This window comes from Pelophylax lessonae (assembly GCF_965119305.1).
Source record: "Pelophylax lessonae genome assembly, chromosome: 7".
Taxonomy (NCBI): domain Eukaryota; kingdom Metazoa; phylum Chordata; class Amphibia; order Anura; family Ranidae; genus Pelophylax; species Pelophylax lessonae.
In genome coordinates, this window is record NC_138774.1 from 154,245,176 (window position 1) to 154,268,049 (window position 22,874).

The 22,874-nt window shown below is 40.9% G+C and overlaps 1 protein-coding gene across 1 annotated transcript; it reads right to left on the reverse strand.

Annotated features, from left to right (window-relative positions):
* Positions 1–360: 360 nt before the first annotated feature.
* NXT2 (nuclear transport factor 2 like export factor 2) lies at positions 361–14,879 on the reverse strand (the record flags this gene model as incomplete). The annotated part of the gene is made up of 4 exons (XM_082264179.1): positions 361–817; positions 8,115–8,259; positions 11,589–11,675; positions 14,799–14,879. 4 exons carry the CDS (start codon positions 14,877–14,879, stop codon positions 639–641), a joined length of 492 nt encoding a protein of 163 aa, XP_082120305.1. The 3' UTR covers positions 361–638.
* Positions 14,880–22,874: the final 7,995 nt, after the last annotated feature.

The following is a 22,874-nucleotide window of genomic DNA, read 5'->3' on the forward strand; positions in this document are numbered from 1 at the left end:
TGGCTCATACAGTACATGAACCTTTAACGTCATTCCATTTTGAGATTAAACCAAGTCCCACACTGATAATTAACAATTAAATGATGGGGTTAGGACTCTATGCCAGAAAAAGGTGAAGCTTAATCTCAACTTGCGCTGCCTCAAGGCCCTATGTACAACTCAGGCTTACCCAGTTCAGGAGAACATCAGTATGAGTACCCCCATAGCAAGCAGCTTGCTATAGGAGCACACACAAAAGAGGAGGAGTTGCGAGTGCTGGCAGGGGACCCCAAAGGGGAGGTTAGAGACGCTCTGTGCAAAGCCATTGCAGAGCAGAAAAATATAAACCGGTTCTTTATTTAAGGGAGGAAAAAAGGATTAACAACCACTTTAAGGTCCGGTAATCTTCGCTTTGAAGTAACTTCTGCTCATGATAAAATTTGGAAACTGCTACTTGCATTGGCAAGGATTCAAGGCGATTTAAGCATCTTCACAAATCTGGGCTATCGCACAAATACATACTTTAATTTTTTATTAAGTTGGAGCAGCTTGACGGAATATGCAAAAGGTACCTAAAGGCACTGCTTTACAATACTAGTAGTAGTTTTCCATTTTCTAGGTATGGGTTTGTTTGAAGTAAAGTGATTAGCTGGTTTATTTTAACTGGCCCAGTCCTGAAAGCGGAAACTGTCGCTGGCAATCTTCCACAGTCTGTTAGTTGGTAATGTATGGAGAGTCAATAAAAAGTTCTGATTGAAGTAACGAGGTTTATTTCCCTCAAACTTCACAGAGCCCTGAGTAACAACCAGTACAGTCTTCTGTCCTTGAGTCCCTTGTTCTTGAAGGAAAAGAAAAAAAAGATTGGTTATACTTGAGTTAATGTTTTTGCTTCCAGCAGGACTAGAAAAACGTCTGATGTATAATTCAAGAAATTCTGCAAGTATGCATCACAGTATTTAAATGAATGAAGGCACAGATTAGGAGATACCTAAACATCATCACAGTGTGTGTATGCAATATATTTATATATTACACACACACACACACACACACACATATATACATACACACACACACTGACCAGACTTATAAATGACATGGAACAAAACTATAAAAAAACGCAACACTTGTTTTTGCCCCGATTTTTCATGAGCTGAACTCGAAGATCTAAGACCTTTTCTATGTACACAAAAGGCCTATTTCTCAAATATTTTCACAAATCTGTATATATCTGTGTTAGTGAGCACTTCTTCTTAAGGCCCGTACACACGTACCGATCATCAGCATACAAACGTCGGCGGACGAAAGATCTGCCGATTGTACGCGTGTTAGTATGGTGCCTCCGACAGCTGTCTGCGCACATTCTGCGGACAAGAGTCTTTCTTGCAAGCATTAAAATTTTTGTATGCCGACACCAGAGCGGCCGATTGTTCGCCTGTCAGTACAGAATTCTGCCGACAGACCGCAGATTTGCAAGACTGGGCATGCTCAGAAAAGAAAAAACACAGGGAAAGTTAACCATTACATGACATCACTTCTGCAGTCGGCGGACAAAATTCTTGGGCAGTCTTTGCACTTTTCAACAGACACCGACATCCCGGGGAGAAAAGACGAACGTTTGTATGCCGACGATCGGTACGTGTGTACGGGGCTTTAGCCAAGATAATCCATCCACCTCACAGGTGTGGTATATCAAGATGCTGATTAGACAGCATGATTATTGCACAGGTGTGCCTTAGGCTGCCCACAATAAAAGGCCACTCTAAAATGTGCAGTTTTATCACAGCACAATGCCACAGATGTCGCAAGTTTTGAGGGAGTGTGTAAATGGCATGCTGACTGCAGGAATATCCACCAGAGCTGTTGCCCGTGAATTGAATGTTCATTTCTCTAGCATAATCCGTCTCCAAAGGCGTTTCAAAGAATTTGGCAGTATATCCAACCAGCCTCACAACCACAGACAACCAATGTTCCCTCTAATTTTTTACTGTGCTGAGCAAATAAAAAAATTTCTGAGCGCAAACCTTTAGATTGAGCAATGGGGGGGGGGGGGGGGGGGGACGTCAATGCAGAGTGACCAGCTTGCCCCAATCAACTGCAGAGTGCCATAGCATTGCCCCCAATAAACTGCAGAGTGCCACAGCATTGCCCCCAATAAACTGCAGAGTGCCACAGCAATGCCCCCAATAAATTGCAGAGTGTCACAGCAATGCCCCCAATAAACTGCAGAGTGCCACAGCATTGCCCCCAATAAACTGCAGAGTGCCACAGCATTGCCCCCAATAAACTGCAGAGTGCCACAGCAATGCCCCCAATAAACTGCAGAGTGCCACAGCATTGCCCCCAATAAACTGCAGAGTGCCACAGCAATGCCCCCAATAAAATGCAGAGTGCCACAGCAATGCCCCCAATAAACTGCAGAGTGCCACAGCATTGCCCCCAATAAACTGCAGAGTGCCACAGCAATGCCCCCAATAAAATGCAGAGTGCCACAGCATTGCCCCCAATAAACTGCAGAGTGCCACAGCAATGCCCCCAATAAACTGCAGAGTGCCACAGCATTGCCCCCAATAAACTGCAGAGTGCCACAGCAATGCCCCCAATAAAATGCAGAGTGCCACAGCAATGCCCCCAATAAACTGCAGAGTGCCACAGCAATGCCCCCAATAAACTGCAGAGTGCCACAGCAATGCCCCCAATAAAATGCAGAGTGCCACAGCAATGCCCCCAATAAACTGCAGAGTGCCACAGCAATGCCCCCAATAAACTGCAGAGTGCCACAGCAATGCCCCCAATAAATTGCAGAGTGTCACAGCAATGCCCCCAATAAACTGCAGAGTGCCGCAGCAATGCCCCCAATACATTGCAGAGTGCCACAGCAATGCCCCCAATAAATTGCAGAGTGCCACAGCATTGCCCCCAATAAACTGCAGAGTGCCACAGCATTGCCCCCAATAAACTGCAGAGTGCCACAGCAATGCCCCCAATAAATTGCAGAGTGTCACAGCAATGCCCCCAATAAACTGCAGAGTGCCACAGCATTGCCCCCAATAAACTGCAGAGTGCCACAGCAATGCCCCCAATACATTGCAGAGTGCCACAGCAATGCCCCCAATAAACTGCAGAGTGCCACAGCATTGCCCCCAATAAACTGCAGAGTGCCGCAGCAATTCCCCCAATAAACTGCAGAGTGCCGCAGCAATGCCCCCAATAAATTGCAGAGTGCCACAGCAATGCCCCCAATGCAGAGATGCCAGCTTCTCTCCTGCGTTAACATGCTGGTGGAGCAGGAAGTCAGCATTGCGGCCCGGGTAAGGGATGTGCTGCATTCTGAGCAAATGAACAGCTTCTGACCTCCTGAGTGGATCTTCTGGTGTTTGACCAGCCGTGGCATGGCCCCCCCGCGACCCCGTGCACTTACCTCACGGACGGTCACGGTACTCTGTCTTCAGTCCCCGGCTTCCAGCTTCCCGCGTCTCCATCCTCCCGAGTCCCGGCGCCTCCTCCTCGGCCAATGGCATGAAGTTGGCCTTTCGGCCAATCAGGAAGCGGGAGGACCCGCTCCCTGATTGGCCAGGAGGAGGATCCGTATGACAATAGCGAATTTTCATTCGCTATTGTCACACGATGGGCGTGCTCTCGGGGCGCACGCTCTGCTCCCTGGCCGCCCTGTCTGCGGCTGCGCCGTCTAACTAGGTGCTTGCGCAGGACGTAATTTCCACTACGCGTCCGTGCACGCGCGCACCTTAAAGGGAACACTGCAGACAACGTGTAACCACACCAGCCCAGAACCTCCACATACAGCATCTTCACCTCCAAGATCGTCTGAGACCAGCCGCTTGGAAAGCTGCCGCGACAATCTGTTTGCATAACCGAAGAATTTCTGCACCAACTGTCAGAAACCGTCTCAGGGAAGCTCATCTGCATGCTTGTCATCCTCATCAGGGTCTCGATCTGAATGCAGTTCGTCGTTGTAACCGACTTCAGTGGGCAAATGCTTACATTCGATGGCGTCTAGCACTTTGGAGAGGTTCTCTCTTCACGGATAAAGCCATGTTTTCACTGTACAGGGCAGATGGCAGACAGCGTGTATGGCCGTCGTGTGGTTGAGCGGTTTGCTGATGTCAACGTTGTGGATCGAGTGGACCATGGTGGCGGTGGTGTTATGGTATGGGCAGGCATATATTATGGACAGCGAACACAGGTGCATTTTATTGATGACATTTTGAATGGACAGGGATACTGTGAGGAGATCCTGAGGCCCATTGTTGTGCCATTCATCCACAACCATCACCTCATGTTCCAGCATGCACGGCCCCATGTTGCAAGGATCTGTACACATATCCTGGAAGCTGAAAATATTCCAGTTCTTGCATGGCCAGCATACTCACCAGACATGTCACCCATTGAGCATGTTTGGGATGTTCTGAATCAGCGTATACGACAGCGTGTTCCAGGTCCTGCAAATATCCAGCAACTTCGCACAGCCATTGAAGAAGATTGGACCAACATTCCACAGGCCACAATCAACAACCTGATCAACTCTATGCGAAGGAGATGTGTTGCACTGCGTGAGGCAAATGGTGCGCGCCCCCCCCCCCCCCCCCAATACAGTAAAACTGCACATTTTAGAGTGACCTTTATTGTGGCCAGCCTAAGGCACACCTGTGCAATAATCATGCTGTCTTATCAGCATCTTGATATGCCACACCTGTGAGGAAGATGGATTATCTTGGCAAAGGAGAAGTGCTCACGAACACAGATTTATACAGATTTGTGAATATTTGATAGAAATAGGCTTTTTGTGTACATCGAAAAAGTCTTCGATCTTGGGAGTTCAGCTAATGAAAAAATGTTGGCAAAAACAAAAAAATGTTCCATTTATAATTTTGTTCAGTATATATAAATTTGGTGCAGGATTACAGTACTTTGTAAAAGCGGTGCTATGAAGAACTAAATTACCTGCATCCGCCACAGGTTTTGGTAATGCTATTGAAATTGGATGCAAGACTTTTTACATAGGACCTTATAAAGGGCCTTACCACTAGAAAAGAAGCACAAATTATTTATTGAATTCTCCCGTTTACAGCTATAGAATTAAAATATAATGTAAAGAAACACTCTTCACAAAGTTGATTCAATTATTGTCAAAGACTCATGCAGTTTAGAATTGGTGAAAGAGTTGGGGGGGGGGGGGATATAACTTCTAGATACCCTAAAACTGGCTTTAAACCTATGTGTGTGTTAAAACCCTCATTTAATGCATTATTGCATGCAAGGTTTAGGTGTGCTGTGGTGTGTTCCTAGTATTCTAAATGGCTCCCCAAGGAACATTTACAATAAAAGCAAGTGTAACTGTGACGTGGTGCACTCCGTTACCAATGTTTGTGCATTGAGGCCATTAAGGATGCATTCAAAGAGTAAATCAGCTGCCTTAACAAAGCCGGTGTATAGCAATCTCCTGTGTAGATGTGAAAAGGGAAGGAGTTGCTTTATCAGTAAATAATGAGGAAATTTCCATGTACATTATCTGTAGATGCTAAATGGGTTTGCCAGGCAGGGATTACACTTTTCAAATGGCCCCAAGCACTGCATTGGCAAAAGTGTAAGGCGCAGGAAACACACATCTCCACTGGCCTTAGCATGTATCAAGCGGACCACATCAGGCCAGGTCTTCCACTGATCTACACTGCCTTCTTGTGAACAAAGATAAAGCATTTGCAGCACAGACAGAATGCCTCCTAATTAACAGCCCTTGATGCCGTTCTGTATCTGATGTGCATGAAAACATTACAGAATTAAAAAAACTGCTCTAAATATTTGATATATAATATCTCTATGTATGGGATTCTTCTAGGATAAGTTCACCTTTGGGAATGCATTAAATGTTCCACCCATTTTGAGGGTGGAACGTGTAATATATGTTTCCCACTCCTTCAGCCTGTCCCTGATCCGTCGCCTCTATGACAGCAAGTTGGGGGATCTTCTCCTCGAACTTGCGGTCACAATTTAAAAAAACAAAAATGTGCCCGTGTTGGGGTTCTGGCTGCGTCATTCATTCACAGAGTTCTGTAAATGGGAAATTTACAACTAGCGTTTGCAGTTGACAGCTTGTAGTTTTCAATGAACTACCAGAACGCTGGGGAGCACTCTAGTTAGTTTATTGCCTGTATGAGGTACAGTTTACATGGAATCTGCACGAGCCATGCATTGCACCTGCGAAGTGCTTTTAAAAAGTGAAACTCATCCTATAAGGATTTGCAAGTATATCTCACAAAAGTGAGTACAACCCTCACATTTTTGTAAATATTTTATTCTATCTTTTCATGTAACACTGAAGAAATGACACTTTGCTACAATGTAAAGTAGTGACTGCACAGCTTGTATAACAGTGTAAACTTGCTGTCCCCTCAAAATAACTCAACACACAGCCATTAATGTCTAAACCGCTGGCAAAAAAAGTGAGTACACACCCCTAAGTGAAAACGTCCAAATTGGGCACAAAGAGCCATTTTCCCTTCCCGATGTCATGTGACTCGTTAGTGTTAAAAGGTCTCAGGTGTGAATGGGGAGCAGGTGTGTTAAATTTGGTGTTATTGCTCCCACTCTCTCATACTGGTCACAGGAAGTTCAACATGGCACCTCATGGCAAAGAACTCTCTAAGGATCTGAAAAAAAGAATTGTTGCTCTACATAAAGATGGCCTAGGCTATAAGAAGATTGCCAAGACCCTGAAACTGAGCTGCATCACTGTGGCCAAGACCATACAGCGGATTAACAGGACAGGTTCCACTCACAACAGGCCTCGCAATGTTCGACCAAAGAAGTTGAGTGCACGTACTCAGCCTCATATCCAGAGGTTGTCTCTGGTAAATAGATGTATGGGTGCTGCCAGCATTGCTGCAGAGGTTGAAGGGGTGGGGGGTCAGCCTGTCAATGCTCAGACCATACGCCGCACCCTGCATCAAATTGGTCTGCATAGCTGTCATCCCAGAAGGAAGCCTCTTCTAAAGATGATGCACAAGAAAGCCCGCAAACAGTTTGCTGAAGAAAAGCAGACTAAGCACATGGATTACTGTAACCATGTCCTGTGGTCTGATGAGACCAAGATAAAGTATTAGGTTCAGATGGTGTCAAGTACAAAGACAAGTGTGTCTTGCCTACAGTCAAGCATGGTGGTGGGAGTATCATGTTCTGGGGCTGCATGAGTGCTGCCGGCACCGGGGAGCTACAGTTCATTGAGGGAACCATGAATGCCAACATGTACTGTGACATACTGAAGCAGAGCATGATCCCCTCCCTTCGGAGACTGGGCAGCAGGGCGGATTTCCAACGTGATAACAACCCCAAATACACCTCCAAGACGACCACTTTCTTGCTAAAGAAGCTAAGGGTAAAGGTGATGGAGTGGCCAAGCATGTCTCCAGACCTAAACCCTATTGAGCATCTGTGGGGCATCCTTAAACAGAAGGTGGAGGAGCGCAAGGTCTCTAACCTCCACCAGCACCGTGATGTCATCATGGAGGAGTGGAAGAGGACTCCAGTGGCTAACTGTGAAGCTCCAGTGAACTCCATGCTCAAGCGGGGTAGGGCAGTTCTGGGAAATAATGGTGGCCACACGAAATATTGACACTTTGGGCCCAATTTGAACATTGTCACTTAGGGATGTACTCACTTTTGTTGCCAGTGGTTTAGACATTAATGGCTGTGTTGAGTTATTTTGAGGGGACAGCAAATTTACCCTGTTATACAAGCTGTATCCTCACTACTTTACATTGTAGCAAAGTGTCATTTCTTCAGTGTTGTCACATGAAAAGATACAATAAAATATTTACAAAAATGTGAGGGGTGTACTCACTTTCGTGAGATACTGTAATTAGATATACATTAGATGGCTATATTCCTATAAATGAAGAACACTGCTATCCATTTTGCATTTAATGTGCCAGCTGCAAAGCTCCCTCAGCAAAACAAAAATATAATACATTTTTTTTTCCCCATTTTCCCTAAAAAAAAAAAAAAAAAAAAAAAACACACAACACACATTTGGCTAACAAACATCAAATTGAAAACATTATTTTAATGTGTGCATGACTGAAGAAGCCTATACAGGGACCCATCTCACCCTTTCTTACCATGAACAGGTTGACAGTCATACATGTTGACCTGAAATTCACTGGATGGCAACATGTCAAAGAACTCAATCAGAGCCTCTTGTCCAGATATTGGGTTTCCATTCCAGACTAATGTAGCAGTGTCCATGTACAACTTGGTCAATTGCTGCAAAATAGTGATCAGTTCTAGAAATTAATTTAATCTCTGATTGAAATATAAAAACGGATGCATACCATTTAAAATTGTATACTTTTATCGGTAAAATTACAGATTAAAACAAATTACCGTACCCTAAATTATTTTTTCAAACATGTGAATTACTATTGTCTGCCATTTTATTTAAGATCTGTGCATCCTTGCATAGATCTAAATATTATTGACCAGCCTTGAAAACCTTGACATGCTCAGATCCTGAATTCGATTACCACCAGGACCTCATATATGGGCCATTATAAAATGTAGAACTATTCAGGTCCCTAAAACTGATCTCCATGTTTCCGGTCACTTTAAATTAGTTTGTTTAAACCAAGCTGGTCCAAACGAGCTATTTCCTTTACTAAGTGCTGCAGTAGCTCCAACATATAGTACACAGAGCTGGGATACGGCTGTGATACAGAGACACAATCTGGACAAAATAAGAGTCAGTCTGAGTGATGCTCAGCCATTCATAGGCAGCTTTGTATTTTGTGAATGAATACAATGCTTCCTCAGATTGGCACTACCGGTGAGAATTCGGAACAATGTAAATTGTGGCCTTTTTAATGTGCATGAAGTGTGAAAGAACGAGCCCTAAATAGGGCAAAAGCTGTGCTCACTTCAATCATCTAATCATTAGAAAAAAAAACCTTGTATTGAGAATTTAGATCTAAAACCAATCACTAAAATCTCCCATAAATTATAATGTTATGTCAATTCAAAACTTTTTTCCCCCCTTTTAAATACATCTTTTATTAACCTCTTTACGATCGCGCTATAGCCAAATGACTGCTACGGCGCTATCGCACATTTCCAGGAGGGTGTCTATTGACGTCCTCCCATTATCGCGCATTCCGCGCACCCCCTGCGGCATGCATTGGCAGAAATCTGTGATTGCAATAAAGGGCCAATCACAGTGGCTCTTAACCACGTGATCAGCTGTATCCAATCACAGCTGATAACCAGCAAATCCTGTTTACAGCATAAGAGCAGAGCGGATAACTGGAAAATCCACACAGGGGACATCTACACTAAATCAGAGCACTGACCACCAATGTTCTGATTATCTGTCAGCCCCAACAGTGCCCATCAGTGCTGCCTCTCAATGCCGCCTATCCGTGCCCAAAAGCATCGCATCTCAGTGCCTCCTCATCAGTGCAGCCTGGTTAGCACACATCAGTGAAGGAGAAAAATATTACCTTTGTATAAAATTTTATAATAAACAAAGAATTACTTTGTTTTTTAAATTTTTCTTTTCATTTTATCGTTTGTTTAGCAACAAATAAAAAACTCAGTGGTGATTAAATACCACCAAAAGAAATCTCCATCTGTCTCAAAAATGATAAAGTTTCATCTTGGTACAGTGTTGCATGTTTGTGCAATTGTCTTTCAAAGTGTGACAGCACTTAAAGATGAAAATTGGCCTGGCTGGAAGGGGGTAAAAGTTCCCAGTAGGCAAGTGGTTAAAGCAATACCTGGTGATACTGCAATGAAGGTCCTTTAACCACTTGCCGACCGCCACACGACTATCTAGGTCGGCGGTCAGCCCCTCACAGGCAAAGTGACGTAGGGCTACGTCGCTTGCTGCTTGTGAGGGTCTAGGGAGCGAGCGCGCACCCCCGGAGGCGTGGTCACAGACCCCCCCGCGCGTGTGACCGGCGGACCCGATGTCCGCCGGCCACTCTGCAATCGGCGGGGGAGAGGGAGAAAGTCAGGCGGCTAGTGTAAACAAGCCACCTGTCATTCTCCTCGGTGTAAAAACACTGATCGAGCTCCGCGTTTTACGTCGCCAGGGGGCCGGGCGAGGTCCCTGAAAAATTTGGATCCGTTGATCAGTGTCCTTACAGCTCAAGCCATAGCCAATCACAGTAGAAAGAACGCCCCTAGGGACACACACAGCCCCTCCCTGTCAAATAAAGTTAACCCCTTCACTACCAGTGTATTTTTGCAGTAACAGTGCATATGTATATCACTGATTACTGCAGTAATGTCACTGGTAACCCCAAAAGTGTCAAAAATGTCAGTCAAGGGTCCGATCTGTCCGCCGCAATGTCGCAGTACCGCAAAAAATAAATAAACAAATAAATAAATAAATCGCAGATCGCCGCAATTACGCGTAAAAAAAACCAACAAAAATGACAAAAATCTTTCCCTTTGTTAGTAAACGCGATAACTTTTACGCAAACCAATCAAAATACGCTTTTTGCGATTTTCTTTACCAAACATATGTAGCATAAAACAAGTTGGCCGAAAATGTTAAAAAATTTTGATTTTTACATTTTTTTTGGGGGAATTTCATATAAAAAAAGTGAAAAATATTGCTATTTTTGCAAAATGTACGCTCTTTTTTTGTTTATAGCGCATGATAAAAAAAAAAAAAAAAAAAAAAAAAAAAAAAAAAAAAAAAAAAAAAAAAAAAAAAATCGCACAGCTGATCAAATACCACCAAAAGAAAGCTCTGTTTGTGGGAAAAGAAGGACGCCAAATTTGTTTAGGTACAGCGTCGCACGACCGCGCAATTGTCCGTTAAAGTCACGCAGTGCCGAATCGCAAAATACCCCCTGGTCAGGAAGGGGGTAAAATCTTCCGGGGCTTAAGTGGTTAATCATGTACTTCCTGGTATGGGTTGACAACTGTCTCCAAATTGTGCTCCTGTATTGTCACCCTGTCACACATGCCCCAGGTTGAGACTTCCAGCAACAATGGCAACAAACATTGTACAGGCACAGTAGACAGATGCCACCATTAGGAAGCCAGGGGCCAGAGCAATGCTGTGCAGCCGATGCTGGAGCAAGTGTGACAACATATTATCTCTCTGTACTTCAAGCAGTACAGTCTCCAGCATTCAACAATAATTCTGTTCAAAGAGTGAGCATTAAGTTTTTGGTTTTGCCCTATTTTTCTTCACTGTAGCTAAAGTAGGGGTGCAGTAGGTAAACCAGGCTGCACTACCGATATGTAGTGATGGACTTGTAGTCACTCAGTTGTGTTTTCTATTTAATAGAAAATGTTAAATGGATGCATCTCCCTGGCAATACCCCTGAAGAATGGTGTTTAACCTGAAACGTGTCAGTTAGAGAGAAAACATAATTCTTTACGTTTACATTTCAAAAATATGGTTTTATATTGAGCTGTGAATTTTGTTATATGTAAATGCTCTTTCACATTTGAACTTTTTTTTATATGTAATAAAAATATGCTTTTTACGCAATGATTTTGGTGGACTGGTTGCCTATAAATTCCCGCTTTCTGATGGGGGTAGGGTTTTGTTCTCTCTAAACACAAGAAACAGAACTTACTCTTCTCCTTTTATCAAAAGTTTCATAATAAAGATTAACAAATCCTTCTGCTGCTCGGATTGCCAGATCCGCATCAGTCTTGAAATCCTAAAATTAAGAAAAAAAATTGTGTCAGTTATTTTCTCTAGTAAGTTTAAAACTTGCATACTCAAAAACAAATCCACAAGAAAGAGAAATGAGTTTAAAGGACTCACAGAAACAGAAAAGCAGACATTGTACTAAGAGAGCTTGCCTGGCATTGTACAGGTTTTCCACCTTTTTAAACTAGCACTGACATAGGAGATCATAGATAAAAGAAAGGACGTTGCATCACTTGAGCGTGCCTGGTAAAGAAATTACAGGTGGAAATGCCTCGAAAACCCCACATTCATGGAGAAGTTGTCCAAAAAAAAAAAATCCAACATGACCAATGGCTCCCTGCAACCCCTCCCCCCTTCCATAGCCAAAGTATGACTGCTCATTGGTGTTTGTCATACATACGGTGACTTTTCCCGAACAGATGCTACATATGCAGCATGTTGTTGGAATCCTTCGAGATTAAGTTCTATTGGAAAGTTTTAAAACGTATCTATGGGTGAAATTAAAAATCTAAAAAAGTAATTAGTCATTGAATCTCTATTTATTCTAGACTGGTCATATTAACTACTTGCTGCTCAGTCCCAGCAGATTTACTGTGACCGAGTGGCAGCTGCAGGCTGAAAAATGTAAATCATGCCAGCTTGCTTCCCGGGTTTGGGGCGTGCATGCACAGCGCGATTTTGTCAGCAGGTCCTGACCAATGCTTTATGGTGGAGACCTGCTGTTCGGCTGTGTCCAATCACAGCACAGAGTCCTGAGTGTACAAATACACAGGACTCTGTAGACAGAGCAGCGATCTGGCTGGGAGAAAAACAGTCTGGTCTGTTAGTAAAAGCAGCATATGTTCCTCATGGTTAGGGACTTAATGAACCCCTTGATTGCTCCTTGATGTTAACCCTTTCCCAGACAGTGTAATTAATACAGTGTACAGTATTATATCTAATCACTGTATTAATGCCACTATTGATGTCAGTCAGTGTACCTCCCAGTGAGGGTCTGTTAGCGCCAGAATGCCCACCACACTATCACAGAAACAGATAAGTTGCTGATCACCACTGTTCAATTCCAGTATATAATATATATATATATATATATATATATATATATATATATATATATATATATACACACACACACACACCATGGTTTGCAGACACTATAACTTTCACAAAAAACAATTAATATTCACTTGTATTTCAAAATATTTGTTTTTGTTTTTTTTGTTTATATAATAAAAAAGGAAAAACCCAGTGGTGATCAAATACCAACAAAAGAAAGGTCTATATGTATGAAAAAATGATACACATTTTATTTGTGTACAGTGCTGCATGACTGAGCAATTACCAACTAACCCAGCCCAAAATTTGGGGGCTTCTTTTACATTCAATGGTAACAGCAAACTAAAGAAATAAAAAGGGTGGATCTCCCTAACAAGGGGAACAGACAGCAATAAAAATATGACCGGTGATCTAATCCCTTCTCACTTTAAACACAACTAAAAAAAAAGGTTTTGCCTTTAGTTATAGTTTAACCACTTGCTTACTGGGCACTTTCACCCCCTTCCTGCCCAGGCCAATTTTCCGCTTTCAGTGCTGTCACACTTTAAATAACAATGCAACATTGTAACCAAATGAAATTTTTATCATTTTTTCAAATAGAGCTTTCTTTTGGTGGTATTTAATTACCGCTGTTTTCGGTTTTTTTGGGGGGGAGTTTGCTAAACAAATGAAAAAAAAGACCAAAACCTTTTTCTTAGTTTCTGTTATAACATGTTGTAAATAAGTAACTTTTCTGTATGCTGATGAGGATGCACTGATTAGCACTGTTGGGGCTGTAACTATAATCATGACACCGATGATTAGTGCCCTGATTATCAGTGAAGATATCCCGTGTGGAATGCCGCTTACCGGATACCGGATCTCCTCACACACTGTCAGCGTGAAGAAAGGACTGCTGATAAGCAGCAAATCCTGTTTACAGTGATCAGCTGTGATTAGACACAGCTGGTCACATGGTAAAGAGCTGCTGTGATTGGCTCTTTATCCTGATCTGTGGTCAGTTGTGTCCGAAGAACACAGGGATCACAGATCCCTGCCGATGCGCATAGGAAGCGTGTTCATGGGAGGAAATGTGCGACCGCGCTATAGTCGCCATTTGGCTATAGCGCAGTCGTGAGGAGGTTAAAGTGGAGGTAAAGGCAAAATCTAAGTAACTCTAAACTAGTGATCGACTGATATCGTTTTTTCTTTGCCGATACCGATATTTTGGCCAATGCATATCGGTCGATATTCGCCGATATTTTTGTACATTTAAAAACATTTTTTTTTCCTTGACAGGTACTCTTTTGGAGGGATCTGGGGGTCTAAAAGACCCCAAACCCCTCCTCTGCACTAAAAACATTCAAAACGCCAAGTTTGGCTGTTTTGAATGCTGTCATGACATCACTTCCGGGTTTTTGCATGGAGAACCGATCAGAGCCGAATGCGACTTCGATTGGACCTTCGGCGGCCGTGAAGGCTGGTTACCCAGGTCTCCTGGTAATGACAGCCGAGCGGCTTCTCAGAAATATTGGCAACCTTTGGGCCGATTCCGATATATCGGGGAAAGTGCATATCGGCCCTTGATATATGGGCTTTGCCGATAATCGGTCGATCCCTACTCAAAACCTACACCCACATTCTAAGCTTAATCTATCGCTATAGGAAAAAGGGAGTTGAGGATGCGCTGGTTTCTAAATAGATAGATTGCTGCACTAAATGGTCCTGAATATTAGGGAAAAAATGTGTGAAAAAATAAATATAGTGCGCTATCTGAACATACAGTACTTGCATGTCATTTGTAAAACCAGAATCTTTAAAAAATAAATTCCAACAATTGTGTCACTAAATCAGTGTGTATAGATACAACATCAATACATATGAGAAAACAAACATCAAATCATTGAAAACAAATAGGCGTATAAAAGATGAACCAAAATAACTTCTGTAATAAAAAGTGAAAAGAAAGTCCAGTCCCATAAAGTGATAGAAAATAAATCCACAGCCAGTGACAAAATGCCTTTTGTAAGCGGCCAATTTTTATTAATCTGCACAAGGGTGGGACACTGAGCACCTGGAAGATTGTCCATCTCACCACGGCTAACATTTTGTCACTGGCTGTGGATTTATTTCCTTTCACTTTATGGGACTGGACTTTCTTTTCACTTTTTATCATTGGTTAATCATTTATACTCTAACATTTGTTTTATCCGCCCATTTGTTTTCAATGGTTTGATGTTTGTTTTCAGGTTGTATCTATACACACCGATTTAGTGACACAATTGTTGGAATCTGTTTTTTTTTAAAGATTCTGGTTTTACAAATGACATGCAATATTTTACTTTATGTTCAGATAGTAATCGATCGCTATACTTACCTATTTTGCAGCTGCTCCGGTCCCATCTCCAGTGGGGCCCTCTGTGTGCTGACAATGGCTGGGAAAGGACATCGTCCATAGAATTACTATGGGGCTTCCATTCATTGTAGGCTGCCTCTGCTACACAGTGAAGCCGATGCTGACAGCTCATCCTGGGACCGGAGCAGCTGCAGAATAGGGGAGAGTAGCGATCTCTTCTTTATATGCGGTGGGAGTAGGCTTGCAGTTACTTGGGATTTTCATCCTACATCACACTATAGTACAGGGATCTCTGTGCTCCGGCGGGGAATTCATCACACCTCCTCTGCCTGACTCTACAACAGCCGATGTAAGCACAGCAATTCATCACATAGAGTGAGCCCACACTCCTACAGCAACAAACCTTCCAACTCAATGTACTCACACTAACAGAGGCGGCAGCCATCTCTTCAAACTTTCCCCTTGCTAGGCCCGGACTCCCAGCATGCTCAGCTTTCCGGTCCGTCTCCTAAATGGTTCTCTTAGAAACAAGTTCCCGCATCTTTGGTTCCGTCCGCCTGCTCTTCACACTTTAATCACAAGATGGCGCTACATATCTCTTCATATGGTTTCCAAATCACCTCAATACACTGCACAGAATAATACAATACCCATAACACACTGCACAAACACTATATACACCGCACTGCACAAAGCACTATTTACAACACACTGCACAAATCACTATATATACAACACACTGCACAAACACTATATATACAACACACTGCACAAACACTATATATACAACACACTGCACAAACACTATATACAACACACTGCACAAACACTATATACAACACACTGCACAAACACTATATACAACACACTGCACAAACACTATATACAACACACTGCACAAATCACTATATACAACACACTTCACAAACACTATATATACAACGCACTGCACAAACACTATATATACAACGCACTGCACAAACACTATATATACAGCACACTTCACAAACACTATATATACAGCACACTTCACAAACACTATATATACAACACACTGCACAAACACTATATATACAACACACTTCACAAACACTATATATACAACACACTGCACAAACACTATATATACAACACACTGCACAAATCACTATATACAACACACTTCACAAACACTATATATACACAACACACTGCACAAATCACTATATACAACACACTGCACAAATCACTATATACAACACACTGCACAAACACTATATATACAACACACTGCACAAATCACTATATACAACACACTTCACAAACACTATATATACAACACACTGCACAAACACTATATATACAACACACTGCACAAATCACTATATACAACACACTTCACAAACACTATATACAACACACTGCACAAATCACTATATACAACACACTTCACAAACACTATATATACAACACACTGCACAAACACTATATATACAACACACTGCACAAACACTATATATACAACACACTGCACAAACACTATATATACACAACACACTGCACAAACACTATATATACAACACACTTCACAAACACTATATATACAACACACTGCACAAACACTATATATACAACACACTGCACAAATCACTATATACAACACACTTCACAAACACTATATATACAACACACTGCACAAATCACTATATACAACACACTGCACAAATCACTATATACAACACACTGCACAAATCACTATATACAACACACTGCACAAATCACTATATACAACACACTTCACAAACACTATATATACAACACACTGCACAAACACTATATATACAACACACTGCACAAATCACTATATACAACACACTTCACAAACACTATATACAACACACTGCACAAATCACTATATACAACACACTTCACAAACACTATATATACAACACACTGCACAAACACTATATATACAACACACTGCACAAACACTATATATACAACACACTGCACAAACACTATATATACAACACACTGCACAAACACTATATATACAACACACTTCACAAACACTATATATACAACACACTGCACAAACACTATATACAACACACTGCACAAACACTATATACAACACACTGCACAAACACTATATACAACACACTGCACAAATCACTATATACAACACACTTCACAAACACTATATATACAACACACTTCACAAACACTATATATACAACACACTGCACAAACACTATATACAACACACTGCACAAATCACTATATACAACACACTTCACAAACACTATATATACAACACACTGCACAAACACTATATATACAACACACTGCACAAATCACTATATACAACACACTGCACAAATCACTATATACAACACACTTCACAAACACTATATATACAACACACTGCACAAACACTATATATACAACACACTGCACAAATCACTATATACAACACACTTCACAAACACTATATATACAACACACTGCACAAACACTATATATACAACACACTGCACAAACACTATATATACAACACACTGCACAAACACTATATATACAACAAACTGCACAAACACTATATATACAACACACTTCACAAACACTATATATACAACACACTGCACAAACACTATATACAACACACTGCACAAACACTATATACAACACACTGCACAAACACTATATACAACACACTGCACAAATCACTATATACAACACACTTCACAAACACTATATATACAACACACTTCACAAACACTATATATACAACACACTGCACAAACACTATATACAACACACTGCACAAATCACTATATACAACACACTTCACAAACACTATATATACAACACACTGCACAAACACTATATATACAACACACTGCACAAATCACTATATACAACACACTGCACAAATCACTATATACAACACACTGCACAAATCACTATATACAACACACTTCACAAACACTATATATACAACACACTGCACAAACACTATATATACAACACACTGCACAAATCACTATATACAACACACTTCACAAACACTATATATACAACACACTGCACAAACACTATATATACAACACACTGCACAAATCACTATATACAACACACTGCACAAATCACTATATACAACACACTGCACAAATCACTATATACAACACACTTCACAAACACTATATATACAACACACTGCACAAACACTATATATACAACACACTGCACAAACACTATATATACACAACACACTGCACAAACACTATATACAACACACTGCACAAATCACTATATACAACACACTTCACAAACACTATATATACAACACACTGCACAAACAATATATATACAACACACTGCACAAACACTATATATACAACACACTGCACAAACACTATATATACAACACACTGCACAAATCACTATATACAACACACTGCACAAATCACTATATACAACACACTTCACAAACACTATATATACAACACACTGCACAAACACTATATATATAACACACTGCACAAACACTATATACAACACACTGCACAAATCACTATATACAACACACTTCACAAACACTATATATACAACACACTGCACAAACACTATATATACACAACACACTGCACAAACACTATATACAACACACTGCACAAATCACTATATATACAACACACTGCACAAATCACTATATACAACACACTTCACAAACACTATATATACAACACACTGCACAAACACTATATATACAACACACTGCACAAACCCTATATATACAACACACTGCACAAATCACTATATACAACACACTTCACAAACACTATATATACACAACACACTGCACAAACACTATATATACAACACACTGCACAAACACTATATACAACACACTGCACAAATCACTATATATACAACACACTGCACAAATCACTATATACAACACACTTCACAAACACTATATACAACACACTTCACAAACACTATATACAACACACTTCACAAACACTATATATACAACACACTGCACAAACACTATATATACACAACACACTGCACAAACACTATATATACAACACACTGCACAGACACTATATATACAACACACTTCACAAACACTATATATACAACACACTGCACAAACACTATATATACAACACACTGCACAAACACTATATACAACACACTGCACAAATCACTATATACAACACACTTCACAAACACTATATATATACAACACACTGCACAAACACTATATATACAACACACTGCACAAACACTATATATACAACACACTGCACAGACACTATATATACAACACACTGCACAAAGCACTATATACAACACACTGCACAAATCTCACTATATACAACACACTTCACAAACACTATATATACAACACACTGCACAAATCACTATATACAACACACTACACAAACACTATATATACAACACACTGCACAAACACTATATATACAACACACTGCACAGACACTATATATACAACACACTGCACAAACACTATATATACAACAAACTGCACAAATCACTATGTACAACACACTTCACAAACACTATATATACACAACACACTGCACAAACACTATATATACAACACACTGCACAAACACTATATATACACAACACACTGCACAAACACTATATATACAACACACTTCACAAACACTATTTATACAACACACTTCACAAACACTATTTATACAACACACTTCACAAACACTATATATACAACGCACTGCACAAACACTATATATACAACACACTGCACAAACACTATATATACAACACACTGCACAAATCACTATATACAACACACTTCACAAACACTATATACACCGCACTGCACAAACACTATGTACACCAAACTGCACAAACACTATATACAACACACTGCATAAATCACTATATACAACACACTTCACAAACACTATATACACCGCACGGCACAAAACACTATTTACAACACACTGCACAAACACTATATACACCGCACTGCACAAAGCACTATTTACAACACACTGCACAAAATAATACAATACACATAACACATTGCACAAAGCACTCCACACAACACACTGCACAAAATAATACAGTACACATACCACACTGCACAAAGCACTATATAAGACACACTGCACAAAGCACTATATACAACACACTGCACAAAACACTATATACAAAATGCTCCACAAAGCACTATATACAACACACTGCACAAAATAATACAATACACAAAACACACTGCACAAAGCAGACACACTGCACAAAATAATACAATACACATAACAAACTGCACAAAGCACTATACATAACACACTGCACAAAGCACTATACATAACACACTTCACAAAGCACTACATACAATACACTGCTCACTATACACAACACACTGCACAAAGCACTACACAAAACACACTGCACAAAATAATACAGTACACATACCACACTGCACAAAGCACTATATAAGACACACTGCACAAAACACTATATACAACATGCTCCACAAAGCACTATATACAACACACTGCACAAAATAATACAATACACATAACACACTGTACAAAGCACTACACATAACACCCTGCACAAAACACTATATACAACACCCTGCACAAAACACTATATACAACACACTGCACAAAACACTATATACAACGCACTGCACAAAACACTATATACAACGCACTGCACAAAACACTATATACAACACACTGCACAAAACACTATATACAACCGCTGCACAAAATACAATGCACATAACGCACAACACACTGCACAAAGCACTACACACGACACACTGCACAAAATAATACTATACACATAACACACTTCACAAAGCACTACACATAACACGCTGCACAAAACACTATATACAACGCACTGCACAAAACACTATATACAACACACTGCACAAAATAATACAATACACATAACACACTGCACAAACACTATATACACCGCACTGTACAAAGCACTATTAACTAGGGATCGACCGATTATCGGCAAAGGCGATATACCGGGGGCCGATCTATATTTTTCCCGATATATCTGAATCGGCCCCTGAGGTTACCGATATTTCGGGAAAGTGCTTGTACCGGAGTGATGCCTGCAGCTAGAGGCATCACCCCGGTACTGGCGTCCATAGATGATTTCTTCAGAATAACAAAAAGGTAGAAATGTGCAACAAAGTTTGTTAAAATCCTTGTAATGTACAGAGATCACCCAGAGGGGAATGTTCTTTTCTCAATAAAAGTGGAGTTATGCCCCATACACACGTGCAGATTATCTGCAGACTTTTGTCTGCAGACTTACCTTTTCTATGTAGTGCAAGGGCCAGCCGGATTGCATACAAATTGAAAGTGTTTAGGTTTGACCTCATATTATATGGTTTTGGTAAGTCTGCAGACAAAAGTCTGCAGATAATCTGCACGTGTGTATGGGGCATTACGCTTTAAAAAAAAGCTGTCCCAAGGTGTACTTAACCAGCTTTATACGGTAAGTGTGCTGGCTTTACACATTGGTGAAGGAGTACACAGAGATGGTGAAGTTTCATCATAATTTGCCTCTTCCCGGTTGAACTTCTCTCAACTTATGGGATTTATTTCTATTGATGGACTATTTTTCTTTAAGAGGGTTTTATATTTTATGTATCTTTTGTGATTTAAAAAAAATTCTGTTTGGATCACACTACATTTTTGGTCCTTTTAGGATCTTATATTTATGTTTATATTTTCTAATGGATTTAATAACCATGGTTTAACTCATTCTATAATGAAGGTTATTGGGAATTCATCCGTTTTATATTAAGATTTTTTCGCGGCTTTATGCCTATTATGTGACTTTAAGTGCTGCACTATTGTTTATTTTATGTTGTCTAGTGAAGTGCCAGCAGCTACATACAATCTGAGCGCAGTTTTTTTTTATACTTATTACCAATGATATAACAAGTATTGCACATATTTATTCACAGTATCTTGGCATGCACAAACAGCGCAGCACCATCCATTACAAATTTAAACACAAATGTTTTGCCCTGCATTTCTATTTTAAACTGAATGGTTGGTTTTACACGGTTCAGGTTCACATACAGTATAACCTAACTAAGGTTTTCTGTGAAATGTGTTTAACTAGAAAAAGTGGTAATCAACTTTCCTCGTTTAGTGGTTGCTTCTGAAATAATGAGGTGTTCTCTGCATCATCTAGCTCTCAAATGTGTGATAGCAACTTACTAGGAATGCTTAAGGGCCCTCTCACTCACAGAGCCTGCCAGACGGACTCCGTTTATCTCAGCGGGGGATCGATCCGCCGATCCCCCGCTGAGCAGGAGGATGACAGCTGTGTCCCGCGCTGTGTACGGAGACACAGCTGTCAGGTCCCTATGCATCTCTATGGGGTAATCGGATGGGAACGGACCGTCTGTCCGTTCTCATCCGATCCCATCCGCTGGACGGATGGAAAAATAGGGTTTCCATCTGTCCAGATTAGACGGATCGGATTGGATGTCAGCGGACATGTCTCCACTGACATCCGATGCCCCATAGAGATGCGTGGGGTGACCTTTCAGATCTGACAGGCTGATCTGAACGGTCCACCTGTGTGAAAGGGGCCTTACTCATTAAGGCCCCTTCCTGTCTGTTTTTCAGGGAGACCTGATCAAAAGATCTATGCAGCCCTATGGACAGGCAAGTGTAAAGGACTTGTGTGCTCTGGGTCCAATCAGATCCGTTAAAAAAAAAAAAATCGCAAAGGACAGAATCCTTGTAGGTTTTGGTGGACCAGATTGAAGGTAGCCTG